Source organism: Rhyacophila brunnea, unplaced genomic scaffold, assembly GCF_057557595.1.
Source record: "Rhyacophila brunnea isolate RB1 unplaced genomic scaffold, BYU_Rbru_1.0 scaffold_7, whole genome shotgun sequence".
Taxonomy (NCBI): Eukaryota; Metazoa; Arthropoda; class Insecta; order Trichoptera; family Rhyacophilidae; genus Rhyacophila; species Rhyacophila brunnea.
In genome coordinates, this window is record NW_028233339.1 from 42565785 (window position 1) to 42590921 (window position 25137).

At 34.8% G+C, this 25137-nt stretch overlaps 1 protein-coding gene across 1 annotated transcript in view; it reads left to right on the forward strand.

Moving 5' to 3' along the window:
• Window positions 1–3591: 3591 nt before the first annotated feature.
• Window positions 3592–25137, forward strand: part of Hira (histone cell cycle regulator-like protein) — a 36054-nt gene continuing 14508 nt past the window's right edge. Inside the window, exons 1-12 of the mRNA XM_085958240.1 lie at window positions 3592–3743; window positions 6861–7034; window positions 8689–8865; window positions 10148–10305; window positions 11042–11150; window positions 12371–12531; window positions 13866–14055; window positions 16029–16123; window positions 20578–20756; window positions 21634–21834; window positions 23826–24017; window positions 24584–24800. Coding sequence (XP_085814366.1) covers window positions 3707–3743; window positions 6861–7034; window positions 8689–8865; window positions 10148–10305; window positions 11042–11150; window positions 12371–12531; window positions 13866–14055; window positions 16029–16123; window positions 20578–20756; window positions 21634–21834; window positions 23826–24017; window positions 24584–24800 — 1890 coding nt within the window. The 5' untranslated portion in view covers window positions 3592–3706. The remainder of the gene's footprint in view (window positions 3744–6860; window positions 7035–8688; window positions 8866–10147; window positions 10306–11041; window positions 11151–12370; window positions 12532–13865; window positions 14056–16028; window positions 16124–20577; window positions 20757–21633; window positions 21835–23825; window positions 24018–24583; window positions 24801–25137) is intronic.

The following is a 25137-nucleotide window of genomic DNA, read 5'->3' on the forward strand; positions in this document are numbered from 1 at the left end:
AGTGATGGTAGGGAAATTTACATAGAAAGTATTGAGTTGATTCAGATTATACCATGAAATTTTCAAATATCCTAATAAAATACTGTCGTAACTCAAAAATATTCAAATATCTCCATTTGTATATGTTTTAGCGAAAAATGGTGAATACAGTTGAAAAAAGATCACGTTTTTCCATAAAAATGAGTAATAATTTTTACATTCAGACTTCTCCTGTATTTACAAAGAATATTTGAAACTTCAAATGGCTCTCCTGCAAAATGCCAAATTTGGATTACTACAGTATTTTACTGGGGGTGCGATATGTCAAAACAAAAGTATACCCGTCTATGGTCAATACGCCAGTGAACATAGGCTAAGCGCTTGGCCGTAGCAGTGTTGCCAACCGTACTATAATTATAGTATTTGTACTATAATTTTGGTCCGCGTACTATGTACGATATAAAATAGGTATAGTACGCCCAAAATACTATAATTTTGAAAATCGTACTATAATTCTGCATTTGCCATTTCGCAATCGAGTGGTCTTCGAAAATTTGGAAATCTGCGGCCCGCGGCGAAATATTTTTCCCAAAAAAAACAAGCCGACCACGAAAAATCGGGAACCTGCGGCCCGCGACGAAAATTTTTTCCTAAAAAAAACAAGCCGACTATGAAAAATCGGGAACCTGCGGCCCGCGACGAGACGAAATATTTTTCCTAAAAAAAACGAGCCGACCATGAAAATTTGGGAACCTGCGGCCCGCGGCGAAATATTTTTCCTAATAAAAATTGGGAAAATTTTCATTTTCAACAGATGACAACGCGTATTATATTTTATCTCCAAATACTATAATTTTGGAGGCTCTGTACTATAATTCCACTTTCAAAATATGGCAACACTGGGCCGTAGTCATGGGGCGTCTTCGATGCGGAATAGGCGCGGGGACGGGCACGGGTAAAGTGTCCGTAGTAGCCCGCGCGCGTCCAGTCTTGTTCAGCGTCAAATCAGGGATAGGAAACCATAGACACAGAAAAGTTTTTACTGGAAAACTCCTATTTGAAATGGCAAAACTTTGCAGCAAAATATGGGGCCAATGACATCAATATGGAAAGCACTAATTTAACAGAAGAATTTCATAACTTATACAAGAAACTGCGGGAACAACCAGACAAGTTTTTCGAAAAAGAGTAACATGAGAAAATATTTGATTAAGTATATTCTAATTGATCTAAGTATTCTTTTTGAGTCATTTTTTGCGATCCGACTATCGCCTTTTGGCATCTTCAAACACCACCAATGGTGAATACACACTGTCATCTGATACAGTTAATTCCTGTTTATTTGGTAAATTTATATTTATGAATTTAAATTCAAATTCCATCAAGTACCCTTGGTCGATTTTATAATTTGATTATAATATATTGGATAATAAATATGTAAGTTAAGGTTTAAAAAAGACTTTTCGGTTCATATGGTGTGAATGTAGGTGTAGAATGCTCTTAGCTAGTAGCTCTTATTATGTTTATATTTTTTTATTAAGGAAAACAAACAGTTACATAGACTAAAAATACGTATAAAATAGACTAGAAAAAGATATTGAACAAGCAAAGTTTCCAAATAAATTATAATAGTTATAGTTAGTCATATTATAATTTCAATACAGAGAAATTAGATAAAGAGATAAATGAGAAAGAATATTGAATAATTATAGACAAAAAAAAACAGTTTTTATGTACCTACCTTTATAAATATAAGTAAGATAAGTATACAATATTATATGTGCGTTAAGAATTATTGAAATTTAAAGATATTATTTTTACATAATATATATTTATTTAGAACTAAGTACATATTATATTAATACAAGTGAATATCATTTGATATAATTTTATGCGACGTAATAAGGAAAAGAGGCGTATCAGTGTAGTAAAAAGTGCAACGTTATAAAACGTATACCTACTTTACAACACTTCGCACTATCTATGCTTTGTGAAAATAATACCACAAATACACCAGACGCGCGCGGTAAGCTCATGATGGTTTGAGACACCCGCTACTCGCTCGTTTACCGTGTCGGCGCCCGTCCATTCAGTGCGGACACCTCTATGCGCGCAGTATGGGAAGAGCCCGACGCATGTACGATCTTGCCTGCGTCGAGCTAGACGCGCCAAAACAACACGCGCGATCACCCGTCCCCGCAAAATGTTTTTTTTGTCTATAATTATTCAATATTCTTTCTCATTTAGGTATCTCTTTATCTAATTTCTCTGTATTTAAATTATAATATGATTAACTATAATTATTATAATTTATATGGAAACTTTGCTTGTTGTAATATCTTTTTCTAGTCTATTTTATACATATTTGTAATCTATGTAACTGTTTGTTTTCCTTAATAAAAAATATAAACATAATAAAAATAAAATATATTAAGTAGGTAGGTACATCATTTCCATCCTAGAGCTGGGGTGCAAAGTTATGAAGCGTACATTCTACACCTACATTCACACCATATGAACCGAAAAGTCTTTTTTAAACTTTAACTAACATATTATCCAATATATTATAATCAAATTATAAAATCGACCAAGGGTACTTGATGGAATTTGAATTTAAATTCATAAATATAGATTTACCAAATAAACAGGAATTAACTGTATCAGATGACAGTGTGTATTCACCATTAGTGGTGTTTGAAGATGCCAAAAGGCGATAGTCGGATCGCAAAAATGACTCAAAAAGAATAGAAAAAAACTTAGATCAATTAGAATATACTTAATCAAATATTTTCTCATGTTACTCTTTTTCGAAAAACTTGTCTGGTTGTTCCCGCAGTTTCTTGTATACGTTATAAAATTCTTCTGTTAAATTAGTGCTTTCCATATTGATTTCATTGGCCCCATATTTTGCTGCAAAGTTTTGCCATTTCAAATAGGAGTTTTCCAGTAAAAACTTTTCTGTGTTTATGGTTTCCTATCCCTGATTTGACGCTGAACACGACTGGACGCGCGCGGGCTACTACGGACACTCTACCCGTGCCCGTCCCCGCGCATATTCCGCGTCGTACTACGAACTACTCGTACTCAGGACTACGGCCAAGCCAGTGTTGCCATCTTTTTCTATGCTGATTATAGTACAAAGGGGTAAAAATTATAGTATTTCTGAAAAATATATAGTACGGAAACATTTTTCGTCTTGAATCCTTTAAAATTATAGTATTTTGGTATATTTGGCGTAAAATTATAGTATTTTACATTTTTCGCAGAATTAAAATTATAGTATTGTACTATAATTATAGTACGGTTGGCATCACTGGGCCAAGCGCTTAATAATTAGCTCAGTGTTGCCATCTTTTTCTCACCGAACTTTAGTACGCGGTCCAAGAAAATAAAGTACCTAGTAGGTAGGTAGGGGTACATAGTTGTTCGTTGGAAGTATCTGCCGACTATGACAAAAAAAATGAGGAATAATGACAACCATAATAAGAATGAGTAAATATAACGATAAGTAAGGGTAACAATACATTATGTTACTGTATTCCCAGTATAAAACTTTGTGCGACTACAAAATAAAATAATCATCACCCCTTTTACCGCCCCAAACAAAGCGTCAAAGTGACAGTAGTATTGCGGCCGGTTCTTTAGTTAATTTTATATGAATTAAAAGTCTTTTAAAAATACTTAATATCCATGTGAGAAGTTGTAGATCATCAGCACATACCTTCAAATGAAGCTGCTGAAGCCCAACTGGGTTTCTCACGATGGTAACATAACTCAATATTTTGAACAATTAAAAAAAGATACTTATATTAATTTTAATCAAATAATAATAACACAGCGTTATGCGTTTATAAATAAGATAGATAGCAATAATATTGTGTTTTATTAAACATATTTACAGACAACGCAATTTCATTTACTTGCTTCAAAACTTTTTTAAACTAGCATGGATCTTTCACCATTTTACCTATTAGCAGTTGTCATTCATAAAATATAGTTTTGGATATAATGTCTCTCAACCCGATAATTCATAAGGTGATCTCTGTTCGGTATAAACATTGTTTTATTTATATTTAAATTTTAAAATTTAAAAAAAAATTATTGCTATTTCTATTATAAAAAGAAGTATTTTTTGCTTTCGAGTTGGTAGTTGTTGAGAATTATTACTGTTTGTATTTTTTTATTTTTCGGGATTTCGGCCTTCGGGATTCCGGCCATTCGGGATTTAAGCATTCGGGATTTTGGCCATTCAGGATTTCAGCATTTGGGATTTCGGCCTTCGAGATTCTGGTCTTCCGAATTTCGACGTAAATCCGATGCTAGTGCACTTTACACTTCTCATAGGACACTCATGATCAAACTATTCAGGAACCCGAACGCACTGGATGACATGATTTAGTTTTACTACAATTAATCTCATTTCAATGGACGGTAAAAATATTAGAAATATATTGCGGACCGTTAACACATAACGTCGCTGTAGGATTGGATGAATGATTTTTTGTACCCTAAATGAACCAGAACCATCCTTTTCTTTAAATTACTTTGTAATGAATGCAGCATTCATATGCTGTAAAAACAACAATTTAAATATAGGATAATGAAATTTGTTACATAAATTTGTACGAGCTAAAATATGGTCAAAAAATATCTTGGTAATTGTGCTGCAGAGGTGGACGCAAACTTTTATAATTTTTTTTTACGAAAACAGTTTATTCCATGTAGATAATTATAATAAATACCCTTTTCTGTCGGCGCAGATGCTTTTCGATCCAGTAATTGTTAATTTTAAATTTTCATACATTTCGATGCATCATTATCACTGTGTTATGATTATGTTAGGTTAGATAAGGTAGGGGTAGGCTAGGTTAGGTTTGGTCTCAAAAGAAAGTTATAATACCCAATGACATTAATATGGACGAATCATCTGGAAAAGAAAATGACACTCACTTTATTGTCGGGTCTGCCGAATGGCATAATCTGTTCTAACGCCATTACAATAAAGGTGATATTGCTATAAATTCCTGATGCTTTTTGTTGGTTCTGCCGAATGGTTCGGTTCGAACGGGTTCGCTCAAATGAACATTGACATTAGAAACACTGCTCTAACGCCATTACAATAAAGGTCATATTGCTATAAATTCCCGATGTGTGATATCGCATAATGGAAATTGCGTGACGTCTACCTACACATGTGAATTTACTTGCTAGCTACTGTATTGAGTGCGTCATCCATTATCAATGTGGCACTATTTTATTTTTGTCTGACGTACCGAAAAAAATAACTTACTGTTACTTGTTTAGACAACTTTCTGAAAAATGTTGGTTAAGTGGTAGGTAGGAAGTAGGTCATGTTAGTTAAGTTTAAAAACATTTCGATCCTAAGCAATAAAATCTGACCGGACTGGTTGCCGCCGGGATCAGATTACGTTTATGACACTAGTTAAGTGTCTAAGTACCTACCTAATTGGTGTTTTCGCCGACAATATTGAAAAAGTATACACCTATAATATGGTTGAAATTGCATGTAAAAAATCCAAGGTTTGTGAAGTTGATACCAGTCTTTCTCCGTCGAGGAGAATGGTGAAGGCCGTATCACTAGCAGACCAGAAGCAGGGTGGAATTGAGAGAAACGCACAATGTTGATTGGCAGGAGTTTATTATATCGGTATGCAGGGTATTGTTGTTAGCGGTGGGTAGACGCGGTTTTTTCTGGTTGTTGGAGATGCTGCGTCTCGGGATGCTTGGTGCTTCGCGTCCGAGGTGAGAGAGTCAGGGCTTGCGGCTTGGCGTGCTGCCGATGCGGTCTTTTTGGCGGGAAATGCTGGCTTGGCTTGGAGATCCTTGTTGCTTGGCGCGTCCGAGGCGAGAGAGTCAGGGCTTGCGGCTTGCCGATGCGGTCTTTTTGGCGAGAGATGCTGGCTGGGCTGGAGATGCTTGTAGCTTAGCGTCCGAGGCGAGAGAGTCAGGGCTTGCGGCTTGCCGATGCGGTCTTTTTGGCGGGAGGTACTAGCTGGGCTAGAGAATCTGGAGATGCTGTTCGTTCGGTGTACGAGGCGAGAGCTTTTTTTTCGCGCGCGTCCAACTGTCAGATTCGGCGTCATGGCGCTTTCGGTTGAGAACCGCGAAGAGTGGACGTAGGCTGTGGTGTTTTAGGAAAGATGATGGATCGGTCTGCCCTTTGAGGTGGTCTCCTGTGGGAGACCTTCATCCTTTATCAAAGTCACTACGTACCTACCAGCATTCGTTACAAACAAGCTCTTTTGTAGTTTATGAATGCCATGCTTGTTTCGGGGAAAAATTCTAATTGTGTATTTTTGTTTGAATTGCGACTTTTTGTATTATGTGACCGCTCATTTAAAAATATCTGTTCTCTGATATAACAAATAACGCTTATAACGAGCAAATTCAGTCGGTCCCATCTTCCTCGTAATAACCAAGTTCGACTGTAATCAAACCGGTCAGTAAATAAATTGTTACTGAAAGATCTTCTGGAATTTTGTGAAATCAATCACTAATTTCTAAAACAATGTGGAAATCTCCTATTATATCTTTGCTATAATAGGAGATAGCCGTAGCTTCAGTGTTGTTTTGGAGAGATAAAACGCTGCATTGACATCCATTCAATTGCTCCGTTTAGTTATGATTACTGACATGGCAGAAAAAGTGTTCTCAAATGAACAGGTAACCGGCGGTTGGGAAACACTGATCTATTCTAATATGATAGCAGAATCTTATGCCTAATGTTGGGTGCTACTTCATTCCATGTAATACCAAAAACGGTCCTGATTGTTTCAGAGGATTTTGTTTACCGGTGTACTTTTACATATTATTCTCCCTCTGTTCAGATCGTTAAATGAATGAACATCTTGCATTTGCAGAGAAGCCGATATTCTCCATCGACATACACCCGGCGGGAGTGCGGTTTGCAACTGGAGGCCAAGGCGGAGACTCTGGCCGAGTCGTCGTATGGAATCTCAATGCTGTTCTCCAAGAATCTATTGAGCTCGACCCGTCCGTGCCGAAAATGCTATGCCAAATGGATAATCATTTAGGTGTGTATGTAATCATTAAGTCAGATAAAGAATGATCTTTATTTGTGTGTGTGAAATGGTCTATATTCATACATGCCCATCATTTCTTTACTCCATTCCTATTTGCTCCTAAGCGAAGCAGATCTCTACATAGTCATCGTGGAATCATTATCAATCATGAGTCAGTAGCTTAATTAGTAATACGATAAATATGGGTTTGAATCTCACTCGTTCAAAGATATTTTCAAGGATTATTTTATCGGTACGCTTTTGAGACTGTTCCAATTTATCTAAAAATGAACAAATTAATATCTGATCACATGCACAGTTATCGTTGGGCTTGGATTTCTACAGCAGTTCTGCAGCTTTATTCAAACCTGCATGTGGAACACTCCACAAAATGGTTGTATCCGCGATGAATGATATCTCTATTCAGCCCATGTTCAAATCTGCGAATGGTGATGCTGGTCACGATCATTAAATTCGTATACGTCTTACCGTCAAATAGTATATAGAAATCGTATTAATTACATTGTGAATATGTTTAAAAGATACTTACGATTCCATACAATTAGTTTCATAAAGGTTTCGTTTAGAATTGTATAGTTTAGGTAATTTTTTGTTCGTTTCAATATTGACAATGATTTTATAATGTAAAAAGGTTCAGACAAGTACTTTGATTTTCATACAATAACATCTCGTATTCTCTAGCATTCGAAAAAAACCTAAATTATTAAACTATTTCTTTTATTCAATGAATAATTCACAAGATTTGAGAATGTAACATTATATATTATATTGAACATACATAATTCGAAAATGTATATACCCGCTAGAAAAAATCACAAGTCCCGTCTGTTGTCATATTTTTTTCAAGAAAGAATTTTTCTAGCGGGATGTTTTTAAAATGTACATGAGATGTTTTTGAATTATGTATGTTCCTAAATTATTTGTTATAATACGCATGCGCTAGGAAAGTTGGCAACTAATTTGTCCTGTTGCATGAACAATGCGATGGATTACTGCGCCATGTATTCATGTTGCGTTGGTAACCAAGGTGATAACTAATCACTAATTTCAACGCGGTAGATTGAACTCACGGCAGGTACACTGAATAGAGTTGCAGATGTGGTTTTATGAATACTGTTTAATTATATACATATAATTAAAACCAGGTAAACTAACTAATTTGTTATTTTTTAACATATACATTCTAGGTTTTGAAAAATCTACTTCATTATAATATAACGAATTTTCGTCTTTAACCCATTGGAGACAGACAGAAAATGAGAACAATGTGGACCAACAGCCAGATTAAATTTTGTAGCATATTTATAAGAGTTTACTAAAACTGCTACAACTTTTATATTATATGATTAATTTAAATATTTTTTGAAAACTTGTGTAGGTATTGAAACAATTCAATATAAAACTCATCATTGTATATATTATGTAGATCACTTTGTAGGGTTTTAAGAAATATATAAAAGTAAAAAATAAAACATATTTACCAAGGACTAGCTGCGTCAAATTGGAGCCGATTGTCTCGCAATTGGTTAATAGACGTCCCTTCGTCAGTTAAATCGAGATTTTAATGTAATTTGAAATATTGCACTCGTAAACCGTGGATTCTTTTTGTATACATAACAAAATTATATGTCTTTGTTTGTTTCAGCCTGCGTGAACTGCGTAAGATGGAGTTGCGGTGGGCAGTATTTGGCATCGGGTGGCGATGACAAGTTGATAATGGTCTGGAAAATGAGTGGTGCGGGGAGTTCTGCCGTTTTTGGCGGAAATGGAAAAATGAACGTTGAGACTTGGCGCTGTGTCGCGACACTAAGAGGCCATGCTGGTATTAAACAAATTGTTTATTTTTAACCCTTTGAAGGCTAGACAATGATATTATATCATTGTTCATAGTACCTGCGAGAAATGTTAATCATGATCGTTATTGTCACAATATTCAGAATGGTAAATTGTTTTGGAAACTTCATACTGCGCCATTATTAAACCGGTTTTTATTATGTTTGCTTTGTACACTATTTTTTTTAATTAACACTTTTGCAGGTTAGATGATTTATTTAATAGAAATTAAAATTAATTATTAAAGGGGAAATCCATGTAAGGATCATTATGTAAACTTTTAATTGACATTAAAACAATACAATTAATTACGTGTACTTAACGGGCCATTAGTGTTTAACGATATACCTATTACAATGGCGATAACTCCGTATTAGGCGATTATTTAAAGCCTACCTTCTTAAGAAAAATGTTTTTTGATTACCAACATCTGTCGTATATGTAGGAGTGTATTATACAGATTACAGAACAATTTGCTAAGGTTTAAAAAAAAATATATCACAGCACGCCATATGTCTTAATGTAAATAAATGACGGATTATTCGTCAAGAAATGGTGATGTTTTTTCATATGGACTTTACGTCACCTGACCTCAGTCAGTCTATCGCATTGTATGAAATATGGTAGGCTCCTATCGCGTTACGCCTAAAACCTTTGCGCATAATATTGTTATCATGACTACACTTTGTCCAAAATATATAATTAGATAATTTAAAAAAAATATTTCTATGGCATTTAATCACATATAAATAAATGTAGTTACTTTTTTTATTCAACGAATAATTCACAAGATTTAAAAATGTAACATTCTAATTATTGAACATACGTAATTTTGAAAATGTATTAAAACCTTTTGAAAAAAAGTAAGACATCCCCGCAGGAATCGAACCTGCATCTCTCGGGTTTCGTGCCCACGCACATAGACCACTATTCAAGGAAGCTACAACACTAAAATATCTTGGAGTGATCCGTGACGTCGGTTAGTAATTAAAGTAATACCTACTTTGCTTTAAAATACAAAAGGCGATAACCAATAGTAGCTCAATTTAGAAATGGCTTCAGAGAGTATTATAAGAGCCATTAGTTAAAATTTGCAAATTTGTTATATGTATATGTTGGAAGAATCTTTCTTTTGCAGTGTTACATCTTACATCTTGCAGCACATTTTCCAATCGCTTGATGCAAACCACTTGTAATTATTACCGTAACACATATTAATGGCAGTCAATTCGCCAAACAAGAATAATGTTGGATTTATTTTGTCTTCACAGGTGATATATTAGATTTGGCATGGTCACCGTTGGACAAATGGTTGGCGAGTTGCAGCGTTGATAATTCAGTGATCGTCTGGAATGCTGAGAAGTTTCCTGAAATGATTTGCGTGCTCAACGGACATTCGGGTCTTGTTAAAGGCGTCACTTGGGATCCGGTGAGGCTTTCAAATAATATATTTCTCATTCTCTGTCAATCCTCTCCCATTTGAAAATGAGACGATTCCGTTAACCAGGCTATGTGTTGGAATAATATAATTATTACTTGTCACATTGTTATATCACCTACCTATGTTGGCCACATAATATTTACTTTAAACGCCATACACAATTATTGTATTTTGTCTATGGATAGCAGTCCTACCAACTGGATTAAGTTACCTGTCAATTCTCACCTTTTCATTTGTATATTCCTCACACGTCATGACGCACATGCAAGACTATTGAAAGTCTGAAAGTTAAGATTTTCACAAAATATTGGGACACATTCCTGCATGTGCTGCGAAAAGGATGTAGGCGATTGGTATGGATTCAATTCTCGACTTGCTGTAAAAAATTTACAATTGCCAGAGAATATTTACAATTGGTTGCGAAAACTACCACACACGGTCACTTACCGTGAGGATGGGAAGCACCCAACCACCTGAGAAGGTTTTCAATAGACCGGAAGGGAATTGTATTTTACTACTGGAGACGCCTTTGCACCAAAGTTGTAATTGACCACTATCGGTTTGGTCATTCATGAAACTACACAATAGTGAAATAAAACCTTATTGGCTGTACACTGCCTCATACCTGACCAATAAATCCAACTTCATAATCAGTTTTATCGATTCTCTGCGAAATTGGCTATAAGCGTAAAAAAATGACTGATTTCTTTGTGGTTTTTTACAGGTTGGCAAATATTTAGCTTCGCAATCTGACGATAAGTCCCTACGCATTTGGAAGACGGCCGATTGGACACAGGAAGCTGTTGTCACTGAACCGTTCGATGAATGCGGAGGCAAGTGTATTTCAATAACTTTAAAATCTACCTAGTTTTAGAAGTTTACAAGGTGGTTTCTTCATTTTTAATTTTTTGGCCATTATATTCAAACTAATAATGGTTTTTTTATCATTATTTTCATGTTCAAGCATAGAGTTTAAAAGTATTTTTTTTGTAATTCAATCAAACATGTGACAAAATTGAAAATGTGATACGGAGCTACTGTCCAGCTGCTGAGTTAAGTATAGCACGTCTTACGCATCTAATAAATTCCTGCTGTGATATACTTTTAGTGTCAATAAATAGCCCAGCGCAGCTATTCTATACACAAGACTGCTTTCGGTCACTACGGCAGCTATCTAGGGTAGATTTGTATCGAAGTACTAGCACTTATGGTAACAATTACATTAAGTTAGTTGTAATTGTTACAATAAGTGCTATATTTTAACAGCACCTCTCTTGGCTATGATAAATTTTAGAGCGACAGTTTTGACTGTTTAGATGGCTAACTTGTTGTAATTGTTACAATAAGTGCTAATACTTCGATACAAACCCACCCTAGATAGCTGCCGTAGCGGCCGAAAGCAGTCTTGTGTATAGAATAAATGCGCTGGAGAATTGCAATAATTTATGTAGGTATCTATGATCGAATTTTTAAATCGGTGTTTTTTAACCTTTATACTAAAACTGCACAATTTATCCTCCGCTATAATGAATGTTCTGCATGCATTTCTTCGCAAATCTTCTTAAAGTCTTGATTTTTCGAAACGGTTTTTAATGATAATGATAGTTATTACGACTTTCTCTAACACATTTTTGAAGCCACGAGATTTCAGTAATACAATATATTGATGTGCTGTGAAACAATAATCACTTAATTGCGCCTAATTAATTGAATTTCTGCCCATCGTTGTCATGGGTGTCGATTTATAGGTACAATTTGAGAAAATTTGCTGACACACTAGGACATTTGGAGGACACCGGTTATAAAACACTGTTCCAAATAAGTCAGATATACGATTACTGCTTTTATTTCTTCAATATTGCATTTGACATTCAATAACAAAACATAATAAACTTTTCACAGAAGTAACTCTTATCTTTCAAAAAGATCGTTTTTTGTTTTATTCATTAGATTCCTGTATCTCGAAACCTTTTGAATTTTTGCATTGAATCTTTCTCTAAATATTGTATTAAATTTGTTGCTTGATTTACAGTGTTTTCTATTTTATAAGCAGGTACGACACATGTCTTGCGACTGTCGTGGTCTCCGGACGGGCTGTACTTGGTAAGCGCTCACGCCATGAACGGGGGAGGACCCACCGCACAAATTGTTGAACGAGACGGCTGGAGATGCGAAAAAGACTTTGTAGGACATCGGAAAGCTGTCACATGTGTGGTTAGTTGATTTGATAGTTAATTTTAAATTTGATCTGTCATGTTAGAACAGTGGTATATCGTTACAAGATTTTTGCGAGTATTTGCAAAAATTTGTCGCTAAAATCATGGTGGCTGTGTTACGGGTTATTTATCGTAGAACAACATATGTTAGGAGTCAGATTGTGTGATCGGAGTTGTTAAAAAATGTGTACAAATGAATACATCTATCTGACAGTTGAAGTCATTTCGATTAGTCTTGTACCTGTAATGACCGACGTCAATAGCTTTGGTGGTAATGTTAGTGTGAGCGACCTCCTTTTTCTCTCTGTCTATAAAGTCTAGAATATTTTTCAGCAGTTATGACACCATTTTACATTTGTTAATTTGCTGTTTCCTGTAGGATACTTGATTACATTTTCGTCTTGTATACGCCGACATTGTCAGAAAATACACACTTGGGAGCACTATTTTCCATATAACTTGTCATATACATGTTAGGTTTAATGTCATAATTTGTATTTCTAAACAATGTAGCATTTTGAAAGTTTAGTTTGATTTGATATAACGTCATGCTTATTATAGAAGTACATAGTGAGTTTTACTTGCGAAAGTTCACTAGGAAAAAATGGAAATTGTGTAATTCATTTGTCAGTAATGAATGTAGCCATCAACTATGTACATACTGTTTGTTTTTGTCAAAATGTTTAATATGCACAAGCTTACATCGCAGTATTTATTTATTGTTATTTACAGATGAAAAATTCTACACTGTGTTTATTGACCAATCATGGATGGCAATATTTGGAGCCCATGATACAAAGCTCAGTTATTTGGTCTGTAGGAATATTGCAGTTCGCTCGATGAAGACTTGAGAGAGACTTCGCTGACTAGGCGTTGTGCAGTGTATGAACTATGTACAATGAACCCGTTAAAAAATAATGTCGTTCAATCCAATAGAGGCAGGTCAAAAATTCACAGATAAATTAAGCTCCCAATGACTACAGTATACCTGAAGTACCGAACTTGGAAAGCAGCCGCAATGGATAGGGACACGAGAATTGTTGGATGAAGCAACCAGGACCCACCCCAGATTACCGTGCTTCTTATTTTTAAACAAAATATATTAAAACAATTTGTATATTCGGTATATTATATAGGTTAATTTTGTAAATTTAACAAAATCATTCATACGAAACTTTCATTATAGCAACCGAAATGCGTAATTGACAAAGATACTTACATGTGATTTATGAACTGCCGTATCCTTTAATCTATGAATTTGTAGTATAATAAAAGATATCTCAGGCATCCCCAGTTAATCGTATTAATTATATAAATCCCATGTGTTTCCAGCGTTTCAACTCGAATATCCTGGGTCGTTGGCTAGATGGTGGAGGTAGAGGGCCTCAGTTTTATTGCTGTGCTGCGATTGGCTCTCGGGACCGCTCTCTGAGTGTCTGGTGTACTTCCTTGCAGAGACCTCTAGTCGTCATACATGAACTCTTTACCGACAGTGTCCTAGATCTCTCATGGAGCAAAGATGGTCAGTGCGCCTTTTCAATTCTCACTCAAATTATTGATATTCTAGTAATTTTTGAGAAGGGTCCTCTGAACCATATGGAGAGGTTGGTACGACCCTGTCCGTTGTATGATGACCCGACGTCGACTCACGTGTGAAAGTGGGTGACTCCATTGAGCACGCCATGTCTTAAGGATAGAAGACTTCCAACCCACTCGAGATGCCCCTCTTTAATAGATCAGGAGGGAAAATTAATAGACTGTGATGGTTGGAGTGTATAGAAAGATACATAGCATCCCTGAGTTGGAGGAGGCAGCATGCGGCAGACAGAGGGAAGAGAGACGTTTCCTGGAAACCACCAGGATCCAAATCAGGGTGTAGTAACGATGATGAATATGTAATTCTGTGTGCGAAAGGAAAAAGTCGATAAAGCTTAAAAGTTTAATTCGTATTAAGGTTTATCATAGTTGTCGTAATACAAATGTTCATATGACGCTCCCTAGTATTAGTCCAAACTCTTTGGTAGAACTCCATAGCGTTAATAAGAAGCAAACATTTCTGCATGCGAAAGGAAAAAGGAGATGAATCTGAAAATTTTTAAAATGTGTTAAATATATATCAAATAAACCATAATGCATAAATAAGTAATAGAATGAGTCTAATCAACATCTCTGAATTACTAAATTCCACATAGAAACAAGAGTTCAAAGTTGTCTAAAAATCAACCATCTCTTAGAAAGTAATATTTTTGGACTTAAAGCGCCTGTACACGTGCATGAATTTACTGGCACCAATAGTGTGTAAATTAAACTATCGCGATAATAACTGATTACATGCAAAATATTATGACTCTTTCGCCAATCTCAATCTCATTCTTCAAGCGTAAGCGAGCCGCGTTGTTGTCATTGTATGGTGCAATTTACTACGTCAAAATGCTCTGCGCTGTGTAATTCGTATTTTTTTCTGGCAGGTTCACCACCATCATTCTACTGCGCAGGCAAGTTCCAACTATCATGTGAAAATTCAGAAACCGCTGAACTTTTTTGATCCATGCATGCAATCTTGCAGCTTGCACGGCAATACGTATTTACACATGCAATTTCTTATTATGGCCATGATAATACGTACTGTCAGCAGTAAATCCATGCACATGTACAGTCCTACAAACTTATCCAAAGGCTCGTTTACACAAGTCACTGCGCATGATCATCCGTAGGGAATTGCATACTGCTTATTTACACGTGTCACCGAAAGTGAAACACTCAAATCATTTTAAAATGGTTTCAACTGAAATAACAGTGCAGGCTGGAATTCCAACAATTAGTGAATATTTGTTGTATGAATGCAGACATTTCATAGAGAGGATGAAGAATAGGAAAAAAAGGCATTGATGGATAAAACCATGGGTAATGCAACGTTATATCATGGGAATATTTATGTAACCGGTTTGTTTTCAATTCAGAATGACAGTTTACGTACTTATGTAAATAATATGATTACAGTAGTCATAGGCGCATGCATGGCATGGGCAGTGTTTTTTTTTTAGTGCACCAATTTTGCAATCACCGCAGTGATCAAAAAGTAGAACATGTTTAACTTTATTCTATTTCGATTCCGGATGACCACTTTCGATGATTCGAGGATGAATGTGCATTTACACAGGTCACTATGAATGATTCCTCCGCGATGATCCTCAAAAGTGAACCATGTCAACGGGACTTGGTCCCACATAAACACATAAAGAATGGTTAAAAATGAAACTTCGAACTACCATATGGAAGCCATTTTGAAAACGTCATTCGAATGTCAGATTCTGTCCAGCTGCGTGTCTTAATTGGGAAGTTTTCGACGGTGACTACCCCATCCATTCTTTAGATAAGGTTGTAGGTCTGTAAACGGGCTATTATCTTCTTTTTCCTTTTGCGAACTGAAATATTATTGTTGTATTTCAGATGTCACAATAAATAATTTATTTTGATTATTATTCTTTCATTTAGGTTTGAGTCTTTTAGCATGTAGTTGGGATGGGACAGTGGCGTGCATTCAATTCAATAAGAAAGAAATTGGTCTTCCTATGTCAATGCAAGAAAAGGTTGGTATTAATAGAAATTTGATTATATTATTATGTAATTATGTTTTTACTGAAAAAATCTGTCACATTAAGAGTGTATATGGGCATTTTCGCCAAAGTTTGTACATGTTTGAAATTTGGGTAATATTATTTTTTCACTCAAATTAACCATTTTTATATAGCTAGCAGATTCCTTGTTCTATTGCTGAATTGGTGATAGCAATTTTTCAGCAAAATATTGATTAATACAATATTTATATCATTTTTATTATGAAATTGGGCATAATAAGTTTCCGTTCCGTGACTACGAAACTTAGCTTTTAAAACATGAATGAAACACTTTTTATCACTTAAAAGAGCTCTATTAGATTAAAAAAACCATACACTTCAAAATAAAACTACAAATAGTCAAAAAATATTATTGAATTTTAATTCTTGGGCACATTTCGTTCCCCTCCGTTACCCTATGTCTATAATGGCAGAGCATTTTTCCTTTAGTATTTGAAAAAACCAATCAATGTTCGTTCTGCTATTTTTTTAAAGACAATAATCACTTTTACTAAATTTTATTGGAAAAATAAATAAGTTTCGTTATTTAATAATCAAATGAAAAATAGTTAACGTTCAACTTTTTTGGGGACATTTTCGGAATGGAACGAAATGGTAACGGAGTGTAATTTGTAAAGCTTAAGTTACATGTTACCATAAAAACAAATTTTTGTTTTATGAAATTTATTTGAATTTTTTGATAGACAGATAAATATTCAACGTGCGTCAAAATAACAAAACAAATCAAACTTAATCACTAAAATAGATATATTTTATAATAAATTTCACAATACTTGTAAAATAAGGTAGGTAATAATTTTGACACACTATACATTACCATAACTTTATTTGGCATTTATATTATTTGTAACTCAGATAAAAAATATTTTTAAGCAAATTAACAATATATGAAAAAAAAATCAGCAAGGGATTCAGACGCGAGTTCCTAGCGCGGCACGGAGTATATAACTTTTACGAAAATAATTATAGTCAAACTCGGTTATTACGATCTCGGACATAGCGAGATCTCGGATGTAATAACGAAACATTTGTTGACAATTGGTTTATGATTTTCGCCATACATTTAATTTTTTCACTGTTATAACGAGCAACTTATCGGATATACCGAGCTAAAATACTGTTAATGTGTCGACCGTTTTAAAACATTTCGACCCTAAGCAATAAAATCCGATTGGACAGGATGCCGCCGGGGTCGGATTACGTTTATGACACTAGTAAAGTGTCTAAGTACCTACCTTATTGGTGTTTCACCGACAATAATAAAAAAGTATCCACGCATATGGTTGAAAAATCCAAGGTTTGTGAAGTCCGTAGGTACCTACCAGCGTTAATTACAATAAACAACTTCTTTTGTAGTTTATGAATGCCATGCTCGTTTCGGGGATTTTTACGATGGTTTCCAAATTTTTTATTTTCGACTTTTTGTGTAATGTGACATGCTCATTTAAAAATACCTATTCTCTGATATAACGAGTAACGCTTATAACAAGCAAATTCAGTCGGTCCCATCTTCCTCGTAATAACCAAGTTCGACTGTATGTTGTCTTGAAATTTAATTGTATTCATCAACATAAAATGTAGCTATACAGGTTGATTGTAATCAAGACGTACTTTTCTGACATTTCGTGAATACCTACAGTTCTAGGTATTAAATCTAATCGAGTACACATTTCTGTTAAACGTGACAAAAAAATACTTTTTCATACATTTTTATAAATTTCTATGCCTAAAATGTATGGAGAAGTTTTAAAATTTTGGTGGCGTATAACAGAAAGAGTATGACAGAGCCAGTGCCTGTCTCGCAATTATTTCAGTCTGGTGTTTTTTCTTTTCCTTCTGTTGTTTTTTTTTATCTCCATACTTTTATGTGCGCTATTTTTGCGTATTCAGATATATCACATACTTTTTTAATCTTTATTATATTATTATATTATAGTCAGGTTATTTTCTATATTTTTTAATGAAAATATTTTTGTTTTTCATACGAACAGACAAAATAAAATTTTTATAATCTATGAAGAACTAAACACACACTGTAAACCCAACTTTATGCATGCCATTTCGTTACTTTTACATTCCACATATACGTTACCACCAATATAGTTTCGGAATGGAAGTAACGGATTCTGTTTCAGAAGTGTTTGAAGCCAAAATTTAGCTTAGTTTTATTGTTAAACCTGCGATATGTTTTATTATATCTGTAGTATGAAAGATAAGCTCCATATGTGTAGTATGTGAAATAGAAATATGTGTTTTCTTACCTTATAAATCGTGGTAACAGTAGTGGAACTTCTTAAATGACCAACCCAGAAAGCAACCTGTTCCGATAGCGATACCGACACACACCAACAATTTAAAGTGTACATGGCGATCAGTGTTATACAAAAATGTTGCTACATTAAAAAAAAACATATTTATAGTGAAAATTTTTCGCCTTCATGCTAAAATCGTGGTAACGGAATGTGGAGTTCCACTTTTTCAAATATCCTGGGACACACTTTAAACGTGATTTTTTTTCAATATTGGTACAAATTTACGAAAAAACTATATATTTTCCAAAAATATATAATGTAAGCTGTTGAAAACACTACGAATTTAATTTTACACACTCAAAATTAATGACGAAATTAGACTTTGTTTATTTGAATTTATGGGTGGGACATGGTAAAAACGCACTACCTTTCGATCTAAATAATCAATTAAAAATATATACAGGTCAGATAGTTGTATTTAACTGATTGAATAGAGTAAATTAATAAATTTGCATGTTAAAAGTACATAACTTTCCAACATTTTATAATATAATAACTATGAAAAAATCAATCAAAGTCATGGGACATGCCAAAAACGCAATGTACAAACTTTGGCGAAAATGCCCATATAAGTGAAACGGCAAATAATTTTCAACTGTATGTAGAACGAAATTACGGCCGCGTTGTCATTCGGAGAGCGATAGTCGAGGCATCTGCACGTCGATTCGTTTTGTCATGGCGTCGGATTAAAATATTCTTAAAACTAAAAAACTTTACGTATGTACTTAAAAAAGAAAACATCTCAATGAATATACTATTATTATTACGAATATAATAATAAACATAACATAAAAAGGACGCATGTTGAACTTTTATGACAAATTATATTTCGTTCGGCTTCCGTCATTTGCACCCGCAACCCGCATTCCGCGCATCGCCTAGTCACGATCTTTTTAGACCATACCTCAGCTGAGGTGTAGCCTTAAGTATCATAAGTCAAAACAACTTTTACAGTAGAACACTGATCAAATTAGTTTGCAGATGGACTGTGTGGTCTGTTTAATCAATAATCCAGATAATGGATTATAATAGGAAAGTACATAAATATACATTGAACATGGAGTTCAATAGTTTTAATAAACTATTTCTTTTATTCAACAAACAAGACACAAGATTTGAGAATGTAACACTCTATATACTGAATATACATAATTTGAAAACATCTCATGCATATACACACTAGAAAAAATCATTTTGTAGAAACAGGTTCAAGTCCCGTCGGGTGTCATATTTTTTTCTAGTATGTATATGCATGAGATGTTTTCAAATACTCAGTATATAGAATGTTATATTCTCAAATCTTGTATCTTATTCTTTGAATAAAAGAAATAGTTTATTAAATTATTAGCAAGTCTAGTACGTTATAAAAACTAAATAATGGAGTGATCCGCGATGTCATAATTAAGGAATTAATTGATACATACCTTATTTTAATATACTAAAACCGATCATTATAACGCAATTCGATAAGCATTTCATGTAACAACTACTAGTTAAAATTGTCGAAGTTCAATAAGATGCCTGTAGCTTAATTGGAAAAGCATACTGGCGCGAATCCAGTAGATGCAGGTTCAAGTCCCATCGGGTGTCATATTATTTTCTACAAAATGAACTTTTCTAGTGTGTATATGCATGAGATGTTTTCAAATTATGCATATTCAATAGTTTTGACAGAAAATAAGTCATAGTCGGAGCGGCGCCGAATTACTAGTACTACTAGGCGCTAAATTTACTGTAAGTGAAGTTAGGAATAGAATCCATAATATTAATCAAATTCTCCCTGTGTTTTGAGAAGTGTATACGCACCAAAGTTAAACTGTTCCGCAATATTTTTTTACTACTGCATAATATCATGTTTCTGTCTATTTTGGATTTTTTAAATTTTATCTTAACATAGACTTGTAATATGTTTTGGACCTTGGAGAAGAATAACGGAGCACTATGCAGAGTGGAAAAGTCTGCCTAAGACTGTCAAGGTTCACTCCGGGCTTTAGTACCAAAGGAGAAGAAGTTTATCACCTGTCAGTTAGAGGTTTCTATTCTAAATCTTATCTCTTATAATTATTATTTAAGTTTTTTTGTTCATACTTTCAGAATGCTCTCTATGAAAAAATGTATGGGAAATCTCTAGCTTGTGCTTCAGACCACGACTTTTCCGCCAATCTCCTGGTCGAGAGTCCGGAAATATTGCGAGTGCGCGAAGAGTTGGAGAAGAAAGACGCCTCCAAGGCGATCGTCCAAAATGTCACCACACCTACTGACACCAAATTGAAGTGAGAATCAATTTTTCTGCTGTCGACATTTAATTGATTTAAATTTTTTACTACAGTATAATCCCTATTTTACGTTTTCTAAGGGACTGAAAAAAATAAACCTAATTGGAGGGAAAATGTAAAAGGGGGGTATTGAAAGAAAGAACATTTAAGTTTTATGTTTCTAAAAAAATAACGTTTTATTAAAAAACAACATTCAATTTAAATTTTTGCGCCGAACTCGGGCCAATCACAGCGTCGCTCGCCGACCAATCACCGTGCGCCGTTCTGAAGACACGGAGTTTTCCCTCCAAACACCTTACGCCGTTCGAATGTCACGACCCAATCATTGTCAAGCACGCATAACTCGCATATTTTGAATATTTCCGACGTAAATCGCGGGAAAGAAAAACGTAAATGCGGGTATTAAATGTACTGAAATACATCGGGACTGAAAAAAATACACGCAATTGCCGGGAAAACGTGAATTCCGGGCACGTAAAAACGAGGTTATACTGTATTCCATTCACTAATGGGAAATACACACTGACAGCGAATACAGTTAATTTTTGTTTATATAGCAAATTCAATTTCCATCAAATACTCTCGTTCGATATTATTAATTTTTTAATAGAGTTGTTGAAAAGGCGGGTTGGGTGAATGGAAAACAACCAGTTTACGTACAAAAGTTTCTTAATGTGACCTTTAGTCTTTAAAATCAGGAAAATCTGTTTTGTTGTGAATGTACTTTTTAAGTTTCTTTTGAAATGAGAAAATGGTAATATGTTTATTCAGAATCCTCCCACTGGCAAATCTATGGATATAACAATTTTTTTTGAAAAGTTACATATTATTTCTTTTGTTTCCTAACTTCAGTACAATGTTTGAATTGTTCCAGGGTGTTTGTTGGCAACAGCAATAATTCTGCCGACGAAAAAACACCGACACCCGTCAGTACTCCTGTGAACACAACAATCAGCTCCCCATCTCTGGTATCTCCCGTCCGACCCATGAACCGACAGATAGAGACGAGGACATCTGATGGCAAACGCAGAATCACTCCGATGTTTATTCCTCTTAATCATCCATCTGATCATAAGTAAGTCAAACCGATACTATCTTGACTGACATATCGATATTTTGATATCTGAGCACAACAACTGGTAACCAAGGCAACACAACAAATTGTTGAACACACAATACCAAGTTGGTAATCCTTATGTGAGTGTTAAAGATGAATCCCTTATGTATAATGAAAGTGGAGCTGAAAATATGGTTACTAAGGCTAATGATGAAATTAACTGTGACTAATTTCACATTGAAATATCATTTTAATCAAGATACACACTAATGTTCTGATCAAATTGAGGTGCATGTCGCCTACATGTCGCCTATTGTCATGCTGTCGCGGCGACAAGTTTAGTCTATGGTTTCGTCATTTTGCAGAATATTTTGAAGGATCACCATCTCCGTAAATTCACTGAAGAATGACACTGATGAAGAGTGCCAACCATAATGTATTAGTAATTTGAATTATTATTAATTATTCATGCTAATTTCAATTAATTTGAACAGTTTCTACGTGTGCGTACGTTAAAATTACTTGCGACATGACATCCATAGATAATATTTTGAACAGAAACCAACCTGCAGACCATAGATAATAGACAACATTCTTATAGAAAATACATAGTGCTAACCACTTAAAACAAAAAAACGTGATTTTGACATGACAGGTTGATGCAGTGCAGTTCAACGTTTAGAGGTGACCTCATTGTTGTTCTGGTGATTTCGGCAGATTTTGCCAATTAAAAATGTTAGTTTAAAGGTTCAAAATGTGCTAAGGGATGGGAGCATCAGTCTGATAACATTTTAAACACCAAGAAAAATGCCATTACACACTTTTTTCTCGTTAGCGGAAGTTTACTGTAACATCACATGATTGTCCGGGACATGCACCATAATATAATTTGCGCTTTATTCTTTGAGATTTATTCGTCAGGACCTCACCAAGATGAAAATGTCTTGCCGAACCAGGTCTTATATCACTCCTTCACTCTCAAAGTGTACGTCCATTCTCTTATCTACTCGTTACTCCTAAACTTATACCATCGCATCTATTCTAGAAGCGCAATATGCCAGTGGCAAAGGGTGACTTTCGGAAAGAGGTAGGCTGTGGAGATTTGAGAAAAATAGCACACTTGTCAGGTATACTTATGGGAAATAAGAAGATAATACGATATTACTACTAATGCTAGTGATACTAAACACTAATTCGATGAAATTTCAATGGCTAATTGACGACATGAAATCGAGCGATGAGTTTAAATTACATATTATGTTCCTAAATATTTATACATAATATCAAAAATCATTAGATAAAATATTTTTATTTTTATAAACATTCTATATTTATTTATACGTGATTAATTGCCATAGAAATTATTTTTTTGAATTATTTCATTATTAATTTTTTAGACAAAGCTGCAGTCATAGACATTAATATTATAATCAAAGGTTTGTAGGCTTGGCGATCGGAGCCTACTATATTCCATACAATGCGATAGACAGGCTGAGGTCATGTGACATAAAGTCCATACAAAAAAACATCACCATACCTCACATACAGTAATCTGTATATATTTATTATACATTCCTACATATGTGACAGATGTCGTTGGCAAATTAAATAATTTTTATAGAATATAAGTGATTATTTAAATACATCAAATAAATATGCAATTAAAAATTATTTTTCTTACGAAGGTAGGGTTTAAATAATCATCTAGTATGGAGTCTTCGCTACTGCAGTTGCCATAACTCACTACCGTAAAATAGCACCACCAAAATGTAAGCGAGTACAGTCGTGAGTCCCACACGTTCTGCATGAAGTTGAACATTGCTCCAACCATTCTCTTTTGGATATTGAGCTCTCTTTGTAAACTGCCATCCACCGTGATATGCACCCCCCCTCCCAGGTATTTGTAGCCATGTTTATCTGCTCACCGTATCAGTTAAATAGATCTGTGTCATTTATATTGAGGAAGTAGAAAAATAAAACATTGTTTTGTTTATTAATTATTGTTCCAGTGAGAGTTTCACAAACGCCACAAACACAGAAGGATGCTTCAGCAGTTCATCGCAGGCCAAGAGTAAAATAATCGTGGAGAAGCGGGACGACATTATCACCATTCCTAATGTCAGCAATCACGCCAGTGTTGCCCCACCAGCATCACAGGGGCCCAACACTTTTATCGGAGTCACGAAACCTCCACCCGATAAGTATGTTGGATAAGCTTATTGATGATTAATTACACGAAAAGTATACTCCAATCTCCTTAGTAAAACTCAGGGAACTCATACACAACGGGTAAGGCGATAGCAGGTAACCGACTCGAGTAAGGATGAATCCGGATTAGACTTACACACGTGTCTGGAATACGTTTAACGTCAAATACTAAAAACTGCTCTCGGTTTATGCATTTACGCTCATTTAATGTCCGTGTATTACACACACTATTGCACGTGCATAATGCGTGCTTCATTTTCGTAGGACACTCACACATTCAAAATCCTGCTACACCATGCGGCGTATTGAATATAGCCTATTGGTATTTTATTATCTGTTCTGTGGTAAAACTCCATTCAATTACTAAGAAACATACATTTATTATTAAAAGACAATAATTCAGGCTATTGCAACTTTGTTTTTGCGGGGGGTCTAGGGTCGAATGAAGTCCTCAAACTAGGAATAAATAAACTAAGGAAAAAGTGTTTTAAAATGATGTATATTTAATGTAAGAATGTTACATTCCTAAATAGTTTATTAAACTATTTTCTATTTGCAGTCAACTAGATAACCGTTTGAAAAGACGAGGCGATGCTCTCCCCGGTCCGAAAGTGGATGACGTTTCCAAGAAACACAGACTGAGCCCCACGAAACACAGGCAGGAAAATAACACCGTAAAGACAGTCACTCTGCAAGACACGGGAGGCAGGCTCGCCAGACCCACCCTCGGAACAGCAGGCCCCATAGTCAGGCATGCTGGAAAATTTAGAGTTCAGGTATGACACACAATGGAATCCTGATTTTACATGCCCGGAAGTCAAATTTTTCTGTTATTTGCGTGTAGTTTCTGCAACCCGATTCATTTTAGTATGTTTAATTCCCAGTTTTAGATTTTTATTTTCTGTTATTTACGCTTGAAATATTCAAAATTCTATTATAATTAAAAATCCAATTTATTTGTACATTTTCAATTCAATCCATGACATCTTTGAGATGAATTAAGTTTGTTATTTTATTTATTTTTTTACGCCCGATTAAATAATGTCTCAGCAAAGAAAAGCATTGTTGATTTGAAAGAAAAGGTCAAAGAATACGATGTCACAATTTACTCGA